Source organism: Rattus norvegicus, chromosome 4, assembly GCF_021556685.1.
Source record: "Rattus norvegicus strain SHRSP/BbbUtx chromosome 4, alternate assembly SHRSP_T2T, whole genome shotgun sequence".
NCBI lineage: Eukaryota > Metazoa > Chordata > Mammalia > Rodentia > Muridae > Rattus > Rattus norvegicus.
The window spans coordinates 164,476,763-164,491,180 of record NC_141537.1 but is presented as its reverse complement, the minus strand read 5'-3'; the positions used below and the strand labels follow the sequence as shown (position 1 = coordinate 164,491,180).

General features: G+C 38.6%; 1 protein-coding gene across 3 annotated transcripts in view; it reads right to left on the bottom strand.

Annotated features, from left to right (window-relative positions):
- The window catches only part of Klrb1 (killer cell lectin-like receptor subfamily B member 1), a 29,111-nt gene extending 16,173 nt beyond the window's left edge, over positions 1–12,938 (bottom strand). Inside the window, exon 1 of one of the 3 annotated variants that reach the window (XM_087659359.1) lies at positions 11,899–12,938. In XM_087659359.1, the coding sequence (XP_087515485.1) occupies positions 11,899–11,914 (16 nt within the window). In that variant the 5' untranslated portion in view covers positions 11,915–12,938. Of the gene's footprint in view, positions 1–2,901; positions 3,047–11,898 lie in introns of those variants that run through there. The other 2 variants (XM_087659360.1, NM_001085405.1) reach the window with 2 other exon arrangements.
- Between the last annotated feature and the right edge of the window lie 1,480 nt (positions 12,939–14,418).

The following is a 14,418-nucleotide window of genomic DNA, read 5'->3' as shown; positions in this document are numbered from 1 at the left end:
TCTAATGAATTACATTTATCATGTTATGCCTGTCTTACTTTGGGTTTCTACTGCTGAAATGAAACACTATGCCAAAAAAAAAAAAAGCAAGTTGGGGAAGAAAGGGTATTGGAGGAAGTCAGGACAGAAACTCAAGCAGAACTGGAACTGGGAGCAGGAGCTGATGCAGAGGCCATCCATGGAGATATACTGCCTACTGCCTAGTTCTCAGGGCTTTCTCATCCCAGGGATTGCACCGCCCACCACATACTGAGCTGTCTCCACTTAATCATTAATTGAGAAAATGCCTTACAGCTGGAGCTCATGGAGGCCTTTCCTCAACTGAGGCTCCTTTCTCTCTGATGATTCTAGCTTGTGCCAAGTTGACACGCAAAACCAGCCAGTATAATGTATAAGCATTATTTCACATTTCTGTCTTTTCTCTCCCCTTTTACTCTCTCCCCTTATTTAACTTTTTGTAAAATAATCTTATTTTCATATAGGTACTATTTTGATGCTTTTTACAAAAATCAGAACCATCATATTTCAGTGTTATCATAGTACGATGCAGAACAATATCTTACTGGGGGAATATGTTTGACCTTCGTAAACCATAGAATTCCACCTCTGTAAAATGACTGGACAATATCTACTTCATAAACTTTTAGAATTTGATGAAACAATTCTTATAATTTCCAAAGCACAATGTCTGCTCCAAAGCACTATTCAATACACAGTAACTATTTCCTGTCCTTCTTAAAGTGTTTTTTTTTTTTTAATGAAAGTAAAAAACTGTTTGGGTGATTTTAGAAATCACTACTCCCTCACACTAAAGTGTAAGGAACTGCATACACATCCTGACCTGTTTGAGCTACTCTACATGAGTTTAGACTGAGAGGAAGAGTCACTGAACAGTGAAGAGGCTGTGTGAGGCTTGATTATGTGGCAGTGCCTGCTTTGGTTATTCCAGACACTGCTAAGTATTCTCCACTGTTCAACACATTTTAATGGATTCCCTCAACATTAGCACCTGTAAAATGACCTCCAAATCTTTTTCGACCTGTCATCATTCCTCCTGACTTGATCTCTGCCACACACTGACGATGCATGTTCCCGTGCAACATCATAGGCAAGTTCTTCCTTTGCATTTTTGGGTTCACCTTCCTAGGTGACATCTTTCACATACTCAAACTTGGTCCCCAGTGTCCTTCAGGAATGGACTCCAGGAAGGAAGGCTTGCCTTGATTATACTATATGACATGGTGCACTAACAGCAAAATTCTTAATTTTCATTTAAGTGGTTTTCTTGCTAGCATTCTACATCACACAGTCTCTGATACAGGTGTTTAATGATCGAATACCTACACATTCATAAAATCCTATAAGAAAAAATATTCACATTAATTTACAACTGGATCTTATTTAAAGAAATTACGACACATAGTAGGTGGTTATGAATGGATGATTGAATGAATGAATGAATGGTCTCTGTACATATTTTATTCATCCTACTATTAAAGCAAACTTTTGTCATTTGGTCACAAAGCAGATAACTGCCCCTGTTCCTCTTTCTGCTCTTTTTTGTTTGCTTGCTTGCATTTTGTTTGCTGAGAAATCTAATCCCTGTGCTGTGAATTTCCCAGTTTGAACCATCTAGTTAGTGGGTTGGTTCAGTTGGTTCAGGTTGGTTCAGTTATTTCACTTTGGATCACAGACCTCAATGACTTATTCTACTTATTTTGTCCTTCAGGTTCACATTCAAGCTGATGTGTGTAGAAAAATAATCACAATGAGAGTAGACAAATTTTCTAACCTCTTGATTTTGGATCATGGATAGTAGTATTATTGATGGAATCTCCTTGCCTTTCTCAACCTTCATTTTCTTATTTCCATTTAAATGAGCCCCTCCTCTACTTTTGCTAGGCAGAAACACAAGGAGAAGGCAGCGTGTTTCATTCTAGCACACTGGCTTTCTCAAATCCTTCTAGCGCTATCAAAGCCTCCACTTTCTCCTAACCCTGACATGAAGATAATGATGAAGCTGATTTAATAACTCTAAGATGTTTTTCTGATTTTAACTTTTATAATACAATAGTTCCTAACCAAACATCCTTTAATATTGATAATCATATACTTCTCACAATATAGGAATAATGCCAAATTGAAAATGGGGCAGTTATTGATCTTAGTAAACCCAGTTAGGCCACAGAATGCAGTACTATCTCATGACAATTTGACACATTTATTACCTCAGTTTCTGGTCCCTCTTTATAATCCTCATGCCATGCTATTATTTTGAGTATTGCCTCAGTCTTGCACACTATTTCATGAAGATTATTAAATGTTCTGGCAAAGAAGACAACTGATTTTCCCCAATACTACATACAAGGCATGAAATTGCAGTAGAGCTGAAACAGAGTCTGTGTTCTGTGCCAGGATCTGGGATGGGCAGGATGTAAGTCTGCACTATCATTAAAACCATTTTTATGATCATAAATATGAAATATGATTTCTTCAGGGTCTTTCTGAAACTGACAAGAGAAAGGCCTTTTATCTTTCAAGAGCTCCTAGAATTAAATAACATTTAAGTTTTTCTCTTTGATTGTGGTTATCTGTTGTGTTTGTGCATGATTGAGTGTGTGTGAGTGTGTGTGTGTGTGTGTGTGTGTGTGTGTGTGTGTGTCTACAGATGTGTGCATGCTACACTAAATGTAGAGATCAGAGAACACTTTTCACGAAGTGATTATCTCCCCACCAAAGGTATTGGGAATTGAACTCTGGGTGTCAGATTTGTGCAGCAAGTACTATTACTTGAGGAATCATCTCACTATCCCAAAGCAATCACTTAACACTGTAATATGACAGGAAATGCTTACCTCTCAATGATATTCAAATGCCAAATTAAGAAATAAAGTCACTTACCTTGTCGGGGAGATGGAGGTGATGTACACCTGAGCCCTTGGGTGTTGGCTAAATGTAATTCAGCATAGAGCACTGGTGCATCCATTAGAAATGAGAGTTGTAATACTGACCTCTAGGTGAGGACAAACTCAATGATCTGTGATGTGAAATGAATAAAGGGGTATCCGCTGTCAACTATGCTGTCTGTGGCCACACCTACCCACGCTTGTGAAAAAGGTTTTAAAACTGGGTCTATTATGCTCACATTTTACTTATTTTTATCTTTAAAGCTGAAGGTTTTTCCATACACATGGTATGATTTGAAAAAATTCTGAAAAAGCATTTTTGTTCTCAGCTCTTTAACCATCTGTTCTCAGCTATTAAATCAAGGCAAAGGTTAGTGTAAACGGAATGAACCACTCAATCTCCAATTCGGATTTAAAACATAACCTCCCCTCCGAAGTCTGTGGAATTATAATGCAATATGTTTTGTTAGGGTTTTTTAAAAATTAAAGTCAATGCATCCAAGTATATAGTTATATTGGACACTAGTCGAAGCTCAAAAATCCTGAAATATTTATGTCATGAAGGAAGGTGTGGAATGTGGGAATAAGGACAAGAATATGGCTGACACAATAGAAGCAATGAGGAAGGAACCATGGGTACCTCTCTCTCATCCTTGTTCTGAAGGTTTGCTTGGATATAACATCATTCACCTGAGTGAAAGGACTTCATCTTTCAGAGCTCAGAGAGTAGAGGACTAGGGTCAATGGGATGTGTTAACTTCCCCAACAGTTTTCAGACTGAGAGCCTTAGAGGAAGGACTATGAATGCCAAATCTGACATACTCATATCACACGTGAAGGAGAAAAGCAAAGATTTTGTTAAAGTCACTTCTATGGTCAGAGAAGAATTGAATCAGTCACTCACAATGACATGGCAGTGCAACACTAAGTCGGCTGTAAGTTCCAGGAGACAGGAGTTGTGTACATACAACATGGGGCTCACACTTATTCTCTACCACCAAGATGACTGTGGCAGGGGGAGCTAGTGTGAGGGTCTCACAGCTCACTTATGACTTAGTGAAATATCCTCAGCTGTCACTGTTAGTAAACAGTCATTTCACTCAATGCCAGGCATAGGGCTCTGTCTCATGTTTCATCTAAACTTAAGATTTCAAACACTGAGGAGGAGTTTCCTGACTTGTCTATCTTAAGTGATTCTGCATACATTTCCTGAAAAATGAACAAACCATATTTGAAGAGTGACAGACCAATCACACAGTAGCCCTGGGGCTGATAACCCCAGGCTTTTATGGGAAAAAAGTCAAGCTCACAGGAACTGAACCATTAAATCTTTTAAGGGTGTATCTCCAGGCCTAAACAGGCCCTGTCAAGTTCACCTTTGGGCAAAGACACAGAATTAGGTCTTGATCTTTCAATAGGGCTTCTCAGAATGCCTTGGATTGGTACAGATCTCATCACTGTGGGAGAGTTCTGCCCAAATCTTTTGCAGGTTGAAGTATGAGAGCTGCCTCAGTTGCCTATTCCCTTCTCTGTAATATATCTCCTTAGTTTAAAACGGGATTGTGTATGTGGAAGTTTGAGTGTATATTTTATAAAGGTTTCAGTTCTGTTATATATAAGATTCACCTGGAAAGGTGTTAACAGTGCTTGGTCCTGCCCCATAAACCCTTGCCTTTGTCAAGATACTGTAGACTTACATGCAGAAATGTGTAAATAATGATGCCAAGTAATAAATGTATTGACGGAGCATGCTTAAATAAGTAACCCATCAGTTAATGAAATCTGTGGGGGTGAATTAGAAATATAAAGAGAGAGAATCTGGTGTTCTAAAAAGAAGATTCACAGGATGCTTTGATCTGGGTAGAAGACCTGGAATTCTAACTGTAAGCTCTGAGGCCGTTGGAGGTGACTAGAAATTTGTAGTCGTTCTTCTGAAATTAACATATTGAGGTAAGATGGTTCCTGGTAAAGAAGCTTACAAAGGCCTCTACGTTGCAAAGTGTGATCTAACTGGAAAAAAACAAATTTGTCCACATAAGCCTCAAGCAAATTGACCACTTGCCGTTTACAAACTATCAACAGCAGCAACTACTGCACAGTTATGTAGTCATCTTCCTACAGATACAAAAATACAGTCTTCTGAGAATGCACTCCTGGAGAATCTAGCAGTGCTAATGATACTTTTAGCACAAAATATATCAGAATTCAGAAGTAGCTTGATTTTGTCACAATAAAATATATGGAGAGAGAAGACAAACAATGTGAGGGAAAGATTACAATGTGGTGTTCTATTCAAATAATGTGACATTAAATCTAAATAAGACAAATAAACAATTACAAGTAATTCTGGGTTTTAGAAGGTGAAAATAGAGAAAGTAATGTTGAGTGTCTCAATGGACAAATAAAGACAGGTTTTTAATTAGAAGCCTATTTTGATATCAAACCTTTCCAGATTAAAACTCAAGGGTTGGAATATATAGAAAAAATGTCAAAACACACATAGTGGCAATCACGAATGATGAAAAAAGTGATAAAGCAATAACTTTATGAAAGAAGATGAAAATATGAGCCAGAAAGTGATAATTATGTTGCAAAATTATATGTTTTAGGTTCAAAATGCAAAGCAATGGATGTCAGGAACAGAACAGCTCTCCAGGAAGCTACAAGGACTCCTTGCTCCACAAAGGCATTGTTTTAGGTATATTGGAACACACACCACAACAGCTCTGTGGGAAGTTTTGACACTCGCTAGGAGGTTGCACCGAAGCCCATTTTAAACTAAGGAGATATATTACAGAGAAGGGAATAGGCAACTGAGGCAGCTCTCATACTTCAACCTGCAAAAGATTTGGGCAGAACTCTCCCACAGTGATGAGATCTGTACCAATCCAAGGCATTCTGAGAAGCCCTATTGAAAGATCAAGACCTAATTCTGTGTCTTTGCCCAACGGTGAACTTGACAGGGCCTGTTTAGGCCTGGAGATACACCCTTAAAAGATTTAATGGTTCAGTTCCTGAGAGCTTGACTTTTTTCCCATAAAAGCCTGGGGTTACCAGCCCCAGGGCTACTATGTGATTGGTCTGTCACTCTTCAAATTCTCCATATTTCCTCTGTACATCACTTCTTGATTAACTTCCTTCTTGCTTCATCTGATTATATGATAGCTTTCTTCTGACTCTGTCCCATTTCTCTCGTGGAAATAGTGTATAAGATGCTGTTTTTAGATTTCTGAGGCTGCAGCTCCACCTTCATCCCTGGAGGCTTGCTACCATCCAGGACAAACAGGTGAAATCCTCAAGCACAAAGCCCCTGCTCACTGGGTCCCCAGAAAGGCCAGTAACCTTGAGGTCTGCACTGTCACCTCCATGTTCAATCTTCTGAACCACACCTCCTTTAATCTCTGAGGTCTGCAACCATCAGGAATCACCAGCTCTACCTGTATTCCTGGAGACCTGCTATTAACCAGGACAACCAGAAACCTGAAACCATCAAGATTACAAGCTCTGCTGGCATCCCTGGAAGTCTACTGCTACCAGGGACAACCAATTCTACCTGCAATCCTACAGGCCTTCTGACATCATGGACTACCAGCTAGCTCTACTGGCAGCCCAGATACCTGCTCCCATTAAAGTTTACCAGGCCTGCCAATACTAAGGATGGTCAAAAGGGTAAAGGCCAGTATAAGAATATAATCAACAAAAGCCAGGGCAATATGGTACCACCACAAACAGCCATCATACACCAGTAAGCTCAGAAATTCTAACACACTTGAATTGCAAGAAAATGATCTTAAATCTAGTCTTATGAAGATAATAGAGGCCTTTAAAGAGGAAACAAAAATATCCCTCAAGGAAATACAGGAAAATACAGTCAAACAGGTGAAGGAAATTAATAAAGATCTGAAATTGAAATACAAACAATAAAGAAACAAAACTGAAGCACCCTGGAGATAGAAAACCTAGGCAAGAGAACAAGAACTGCATACATGAGCATCACCACAGAATACAAGAGATGGAAGAGAGAATCTCAGCATAGAAGATACCATAGAAGAAATGATACACCCGTCAAAGAAAAGGAAATGTAAAAGGTTCCTAACTCAAAAATCCAGGAAATTTGAGACACCATGAAAAGATCAAACTTAAGAATAATAGTAATAGAAAAAGACTCCTAACTCAAAGACCTAGGAATTATCTTCAACAAGATCATGGAAAAAATTTCCCTAACATAAATAAAGACATGCCTATAAATGTATAAGAAGCTTACAAAACATCAAATAGAGTAGACTAAAAAAGAAAATCCTCCCAACACATGTTAAATAAAACACTAAATGAACAGAACTAAGACAGAATATTAAAAGCCACAAGGGATAAAGGCCAAGCAACATATAGGCATGGAACTATTAGAATTACACCAGACTTCTCAACAGAGACTTTAAAAGCCAGAATGGCCTTGGCAGATGTCTTACAGTCTCTAAGAGATCACAGAAACCACCCCATACCTACTATACCCAGCAAAACTTTCAATCACCATAAACAAAAAGCAACTAAGGTATTTCATAACAAAAGTGCCTTCAAACATCTTTCCATTAATTCAGCCCTACAGAGGATACTAGAAGGAAAACTCCAACACAAGGAGGGTAATTACACCCAAGAAAACACAAGGAAATAAATAACTTCGCATAAGCAAACCAAAGGAACACAGAGAAAAGGTGGGACGACCACCACCAACAACAAAATAACAAGAATTAACAATCATTTGTCATTAATACTTCTCAACATGAATGGACTCAATTTCCCAATAGTAAGACACAGGCGAACAGAGTGGATGCATAAATAGGATCCGTCATACAAGAAATACACCTCAACAACAAAGAGAGAAATTAATGTGGAGTAAAGGGCTGGTAAAAGGTTTTCCAAAAGAAAAAATGGGCCCAACAAACAAGGTGGAGTAACTAATCTAATATCTAATAAAATACTTTCACCTAAAAGCAATCAAAAAGACGGGGAAGTACACTTTATGTTCATCAAAGAAAATCTACTAAGTGACATCTCAGTTCTGATCATCTATGCCCAAATGCAAGGACACCAGATTTGTAAAAAAAAAAATTACTAAAGCTTAAATCACACATCAAAACACACATATTAATAGTGGTAGATTTCAACACTCCACTCTCATTAGTAGATAGTTCTTTGAGACAGAAACTAAACAAAAATTATTATGCTATCAAAGAAGCATCAACAGAACATTTAACAAAAACAAAGATAGTATAGCTTCTTTTCAGCACCCTATCGAAGTTTCTGAAAATTTGATTATATAGCTGGACACAAAGCAACCCTTAACAGATATGAGAAATTGAGATAACTCCTGTATCCTCTCAAACCACCATGGATTAAAGCTGGACTTTAAAAAACAGAAACAACACAAAGCATACAAACTCAAGGAAACTAAAGAACTCTCTATGCTACTATCATGGGGTCAGGGAGAAAAATAAAGAAATTAAAGTTTCTCTGGAACTCAGTGAAAATATAGGCACAACATACCTAAACTTTGTCTCAAACAAAACAAAGCAAACATTGTCAGTAAAAGCAAAAATATCAAAAGCGGACAGATAAGGTTAAGAATTATTACAACCAAGGTAACAGTAGACCCGATAAAAGGAATATGAGTCTGACTGTTTGAATGAGGATGACTTCCATAGGATCACATATTTTAATGCTCAATCCCTAGTTGGTGGAACTTTTAAAGGATTGTTCCATGTAGATTTTTTCCTTGCTTTAAGCTCTGGAGGACCATGCTACCAGTCCCCACCCAGATTCCTGCAGATAAAAACCAACACACACACACACACACTCCACTTATTCTAGAAGTGCCTATGCTAAATCAATGACTGGGCACTCCTAAACCCCTGCCACCTCAGGCATAATCAGTGAAAACTCACATGGCTGGTTGACTTTATCTCCGGCCACTACTGCCTCCTTCTACTTAACCCAATCTCCTCATTCTCCCCATTCTCCCCATTCTTCCCATTCTCCCCCATTCTCCCCATTCTCCCCATACTCCCTGCATCCTTCCTCGCAACTCTAAGGGTTTTTCCCCATCATCAGTATATTTATTGATTGAGTAAGAACCAATTGAGGAACAGGAACTTAGCATCAGAACCACCCTCCATACCTCACCTCTTCTGTCCAATTAAAAAAAAACTCAAAACACAAACAAAGACAAACCTCTTCTCCCAAACTTAATTTGAACAAAATAATAACAATCACATAAATTACAAAGTATGATACATAATTAACATCCAGTCCATCATATTTGTCAGTTAAAGTACTCTACCATCATTCTACCATCATAGAATTATGAATCTATCATTTGATTATGTTTACATTTTAGCCTGTAAAGTCATCTAAAAACCATGTCTTCCACTCCATAACTTCTCTCCCATGTTAAACAACTCAAACCTGATTATGAGACCAACCCCGTCAATAATCTATGAATGGCTTAAACATTAACTGGGTAAATAGGAAACACCAAACACAGATTCTTAAACTTATACAAATGTAGATACAATTGACTGCACAAACAGCCCCATGATTTATTATTATGGTGGAGCATCTGTCTTCAACCTTTTGGCCCAGGACCATCTCTGACAGACCTTTGCAAACCAGGATTATGAAGGACTGTTCACCTTGTCTTGGCAGAGCTATGAGTTGACTATTCCTCATATGTGTCCTTTTCCTGGACAATATTTTGTCTATAGATGAAATAGGCAATTTCTGCCTGTGGCTATTTTGCCACAATAAGCCACCTTCCCAGAGGTAAAGATGTTCATTTTTTTTTCTTTGGAGGAGAATGGGGAAACTGTCCAGAGCATACATGCCTCATAGTAAAGTGACTTTTGGTAATGAAATAACATTAAATGTCACATTCTATGGATTTCTGATGTTTTGAAGACTAAGTAAAGCATCTTGAAGTGTTAAACCTTAGCTACTCTTAGCCATTTCTATTTGAGTAAATTGAAGGTACTTTATTAAATTAAATCAGAATCTAACATAAACTTGAGTTTGCTCTCTGACCTTTAATGTGTGTTGCTTAATCATCTTAAACATTTTGTAAAGTAGTTATTAGAAGGACTAGGTCTAAGCTTTATATTCTTATTTTTTATTTGTTTTTAATTTTTTATTGGATATTTTTATTTATTTACATTTCAACTGTTATCCCTTTTCCACATTTCCTGTCCATAAACCCCCTCCCCCTTCTTCTGTGAGGGTGTTCCCCCACCCATCTACCCACCCTGACCTGCCCCTGCCCTGACATTCCTCTACACTGGGGGGTCCAGCCTTGGCAGGAATAAGGGCTTCTCTGTCCTCTGCTTCATATATATAGCTGGAGCCATGGGTCTGTTCATGTATACATTTTGGATGGTGGTTTAGTCCCTGGGAGCTCTGATTGGTTTGTATTGTTTTTATGGTGTTGCAAATCCCTTTAGCTCCTTCAATCCCTTCTCTAACTCCTCCAATGGGGACTCCATTCTCAGTTCAATGGTTGGCTGTGAGTGTCCACCTCTGTATTTGTCATGCTCTGGCAGAGCCTCTCAGGAGCCAGCTTTATGAGGCTCAACTTCTTAGCATCAACAATATTGTCTGTGTTTGGTAAACCTCATATTCTTAAGTAACTTGCATGGTTATCAAAGTGTAACAATATTAATCTCAAATTTTGTATCTATATAAGAAATTCACACCAATGAAAACATTAAATCTGTATGAATATAAATTTTCTACCAATTTAAGAAATTATAACTTCAATTTGTATCAATTATAAAGATTTCTGTCAATTAACATTTTGACTACACAACGTTTAATTCAAGGATAAAATTTAGTAAGCTATCTTACCTGTTCCTCCCTGTTCAAAATTGTGAGCATTTCCAAATCATCCTTTAAAATGTCAAACTATCTATAATTTGTAAAATAACCATTACCAGACACCCAAACCAAGGGGATTAGGTGGTTTATCCTTGTTGGAGGAGGTATGTTACTGTGCATGGGTTTTGAGATATCAAAAACCCATGCTAATCCCAGTTGGTTCATTCTCTGTCTCCTATTTGCAGATCAGAATGCAAGTTCTGAGATACTGTTCCATCACCATGTCTGTCTGCCAGCTGTCATGCTTCCACCATTATGATCACGGACTAACCCTCTGGAACCATGAGCCCCCCAAAATTATAAATTTCTTTGGCTACATTGTCTCCTCACAGCAGTAGAAAACTATCTAAGCCACAATTTGTTGCCAGCAATTGGGGTGTGGCTATGAAAGACTTGACCATGCTGTTTTGGAACAATGCAGAAGAGCTTGGGACTTTGGACTATGAAAGTGTTTGAAAGCTATAAACAAGTTGCTAGTTAGTGGAACTGTTTAACAACTGTTGGGAGATATGTCCTTGTGGGAAGTTGTCTCCTTGACATTTAAAATTCTGTTCTGTCCCTAATTAGTACTCTGCCTACTTCCTACTTATAGAACAAGATATATTATCCACACATGTACTCCATCCCATGCTCCACCACACACCTACCTTCAGGCTGCTATGTTCCCACCACTCAGATTCTAACTTTGGAAGCATAGCCCCCAAAAACATTTTCTCATATACATTCACTTCCTCATGATGTTTTTTCGCAACAGAAAACTGAGGAAATAAGGAAATGTTATTCTCACATATTTTATGGAATTAATATCTAGCATACATGAGTAACTACAAACTAACAAAGACCCGACAATCTAGATTTTTAATCTATAAATTATTTTAAGATACATTTCTTTAAAAAGCAATTGTATTAGTTGCTTTTGAATTCCAGTGACAAAAACCATGAAGAGAACTTACATGATGAAACTATTTATTTTGGCTCACAGTTTCACAATTTAGTCCATTGCACTGTCTATTCCTTGTTGTCAACTTGACTATATCTGGGATGAAATATAATCTAGAATTGGAAGGCTCACCTTTGGTCCTGAACATGAGGCTGGAAGATACAAGTTTCTGACCTGGACCTTGGTATGGAGATCTTGAGGCAAAGTGGCTATGAATCCCAGGAGCTTCAGGCCAAGAGATCTCTGAGTTCAAGGTCACCTGGAACAAAGCAAGTCCCAGACCCAGGCGTGGTGGTACACACCTTTAATCTGGGACACATCTTCTGCTGGAGACTTACATAAGGACATTGGAAGAAGGACAAGTTTCTCTTCTTTGCCTGCCTGCCTGCCTCATGGGACAAAGCCATTGCCAGATCCTTTGACTTCCATTCACAGCTGCTGCTGATCGTTGTTGGGGAGTTGGACTACAGACTGTAAGTCATCAACCAATTCTCTTACTATATAGAGACTACCCATAAGTTCTGTGACTCTAGAGAACCCTGACTAAGACATCCATCATGGGTTTGTAGAAAAGAGGATGGGGAAATTCATGTTAGGTTGAGCCAGGAATCAGAGAAGAGAACACAGAGAGGGGCTGGGTTGAAAGATTACCCGTGGGACATACTTCCAGTGAACTACTGCTTCTGTCTAGGCTGACATCTCCTACCTCTCATCGGATCTCAAAATACCACCATATTATAAATCTACCAGAGGATTAAACACTACATTATGTTAAAACTCTCATCACCTAATATTCTCTGGAAATATCTTCACAGAGACATACTACACAAATGATTTAGATGTTTCTTAATCTAAGCAAGTCAAAGTCAAGGTTAAGTATCACAACAGCATAAAGATAGCCAAGAAGCCTGTGAAAAGTTGAACTGCATCACTAAACATCATGAGGATTGAAATGAAGACAGTGAAAAAAGACTCCTGGTTTCTAGTTCTGCATGAAGGAGCCTGGGAGTTTCCAATTCATCCTCCCAACAAACATCAATGTGAAACAGCTGGAAACCAAAGGGCTTTTCTAAGTTGTGCAATAGGGGTGAGGACACAAGACAAAGATGCACACCACCACAGCTAGATAGTCAGATGAATGGAGGACAGGAAAGTTTGGTTCATGAGAGCCCAATTTTGCACTGCTCTCTGACCATGGGAGCCACAGCAGAAATGGAAAACGTCATCTATGATTTTTTTAAGTGCTGAAAGCATGTTGTGGTTATTTTGACAGCTATAAATACTTGCAAGAGGCAGTTGGAGGGCAACCACAGCCTTAGAGACTGACCACATCCTCAAAGCAAATGTCACAAGATGCACCCCTTAAGATCACAGTAGGAGAGAAAAAAGCAATTTTTATAATATATTGCCGACCACTCTGCTTTTAACAGAAGTTTTCTCTAATAAATAACATCAACAAAACCCTAGAAACCCAGAAACTCAGAACCTAAAACTAGTATGTTTATTACAGTCTAACTGCCTAGGGACAGGATATACACAGTCTAGTTATTCACCTCTCCTCACAGAGAAGAAAAATCAATTTGAGGCTACTCTGGCCTGCTACAGGGAGGGGGAAAATTCTTATTGTCAGTTGCTGTAGATGTTGTTCCCTTCCACAAAGATGGGAGAGAATAAGTGAAGAAACACTGGGGAATTTATCTTTAAATACACAAGGTCACTAACACTCAGACCTTATGACATCGCCCTGTCCCTTAACCTCACCAGCACAATAATTCTGCACTTGCTTTACCTAGAGAATTGGGTTTATATAGTAAATCCAAGACACAGCAAAATGTAAACATGTGGCTGGATGATCCAGAAACAATCCTCACAGCCATATATCCTAGGGATTGGGGAAATCAAACTAGTGAGACACCTGCTCCTACCTATTGGATGACTACACTAATCAGCTGCCCCACTGAGAAAATGAAGTACTGTTAAATGTCAATGAGAATATGGGAAAACTGAAGCTAATATTCACTGATGCATGGAAAAGAAAAATTTTGCCACCACGGTGGAAAACTGTGGTGAGTCATCAATTTAAAAAAAAAGGAAATAAAGAAAAGAGATTAGTATGGTACCTACAACCCTACTTCTAGATACATGACCATAAGTATTGAAAGGAGAGTCTGTGTTATGTACCCTCAAAATTAATCTTGAAATTGGATCCCATTGAGTAGTGAGAGGTAGAGAACCTTCTCTGAAGGAATCTACTAGTGATATTTTGACAAATGGATATGTAGATGAAGTTCCTTTGAACTATTTATCTTTGTGGAAGATTCACCTCTCAATCTTTGTCAGACAAGTCTCTTTCAGAAATGGGTGTTTGTCAAAACCGGTGACCACTTAGACAGATGGTCAAAGAACTGAGAATATGTAAAGAGTGAGAGCTTAGCCTCAAACCCAACATCTATGTAGTCAACACCGACACCCCATTACACTTCCTGTCTTGGCTGGTGTTATAGCTCTCAGCCCCAGGCCTGAGGCCCCTGTCCATGAAGACTGATAGCTCTCCAGAACAAAGACCTGCCATTTTGCTTCTGTCTCTTCTTACAGTCTTTTATGCTTCTTTGGCCTCAGCTCTGCTCCCTTTGTACTCCTTCTCCTTCTCCC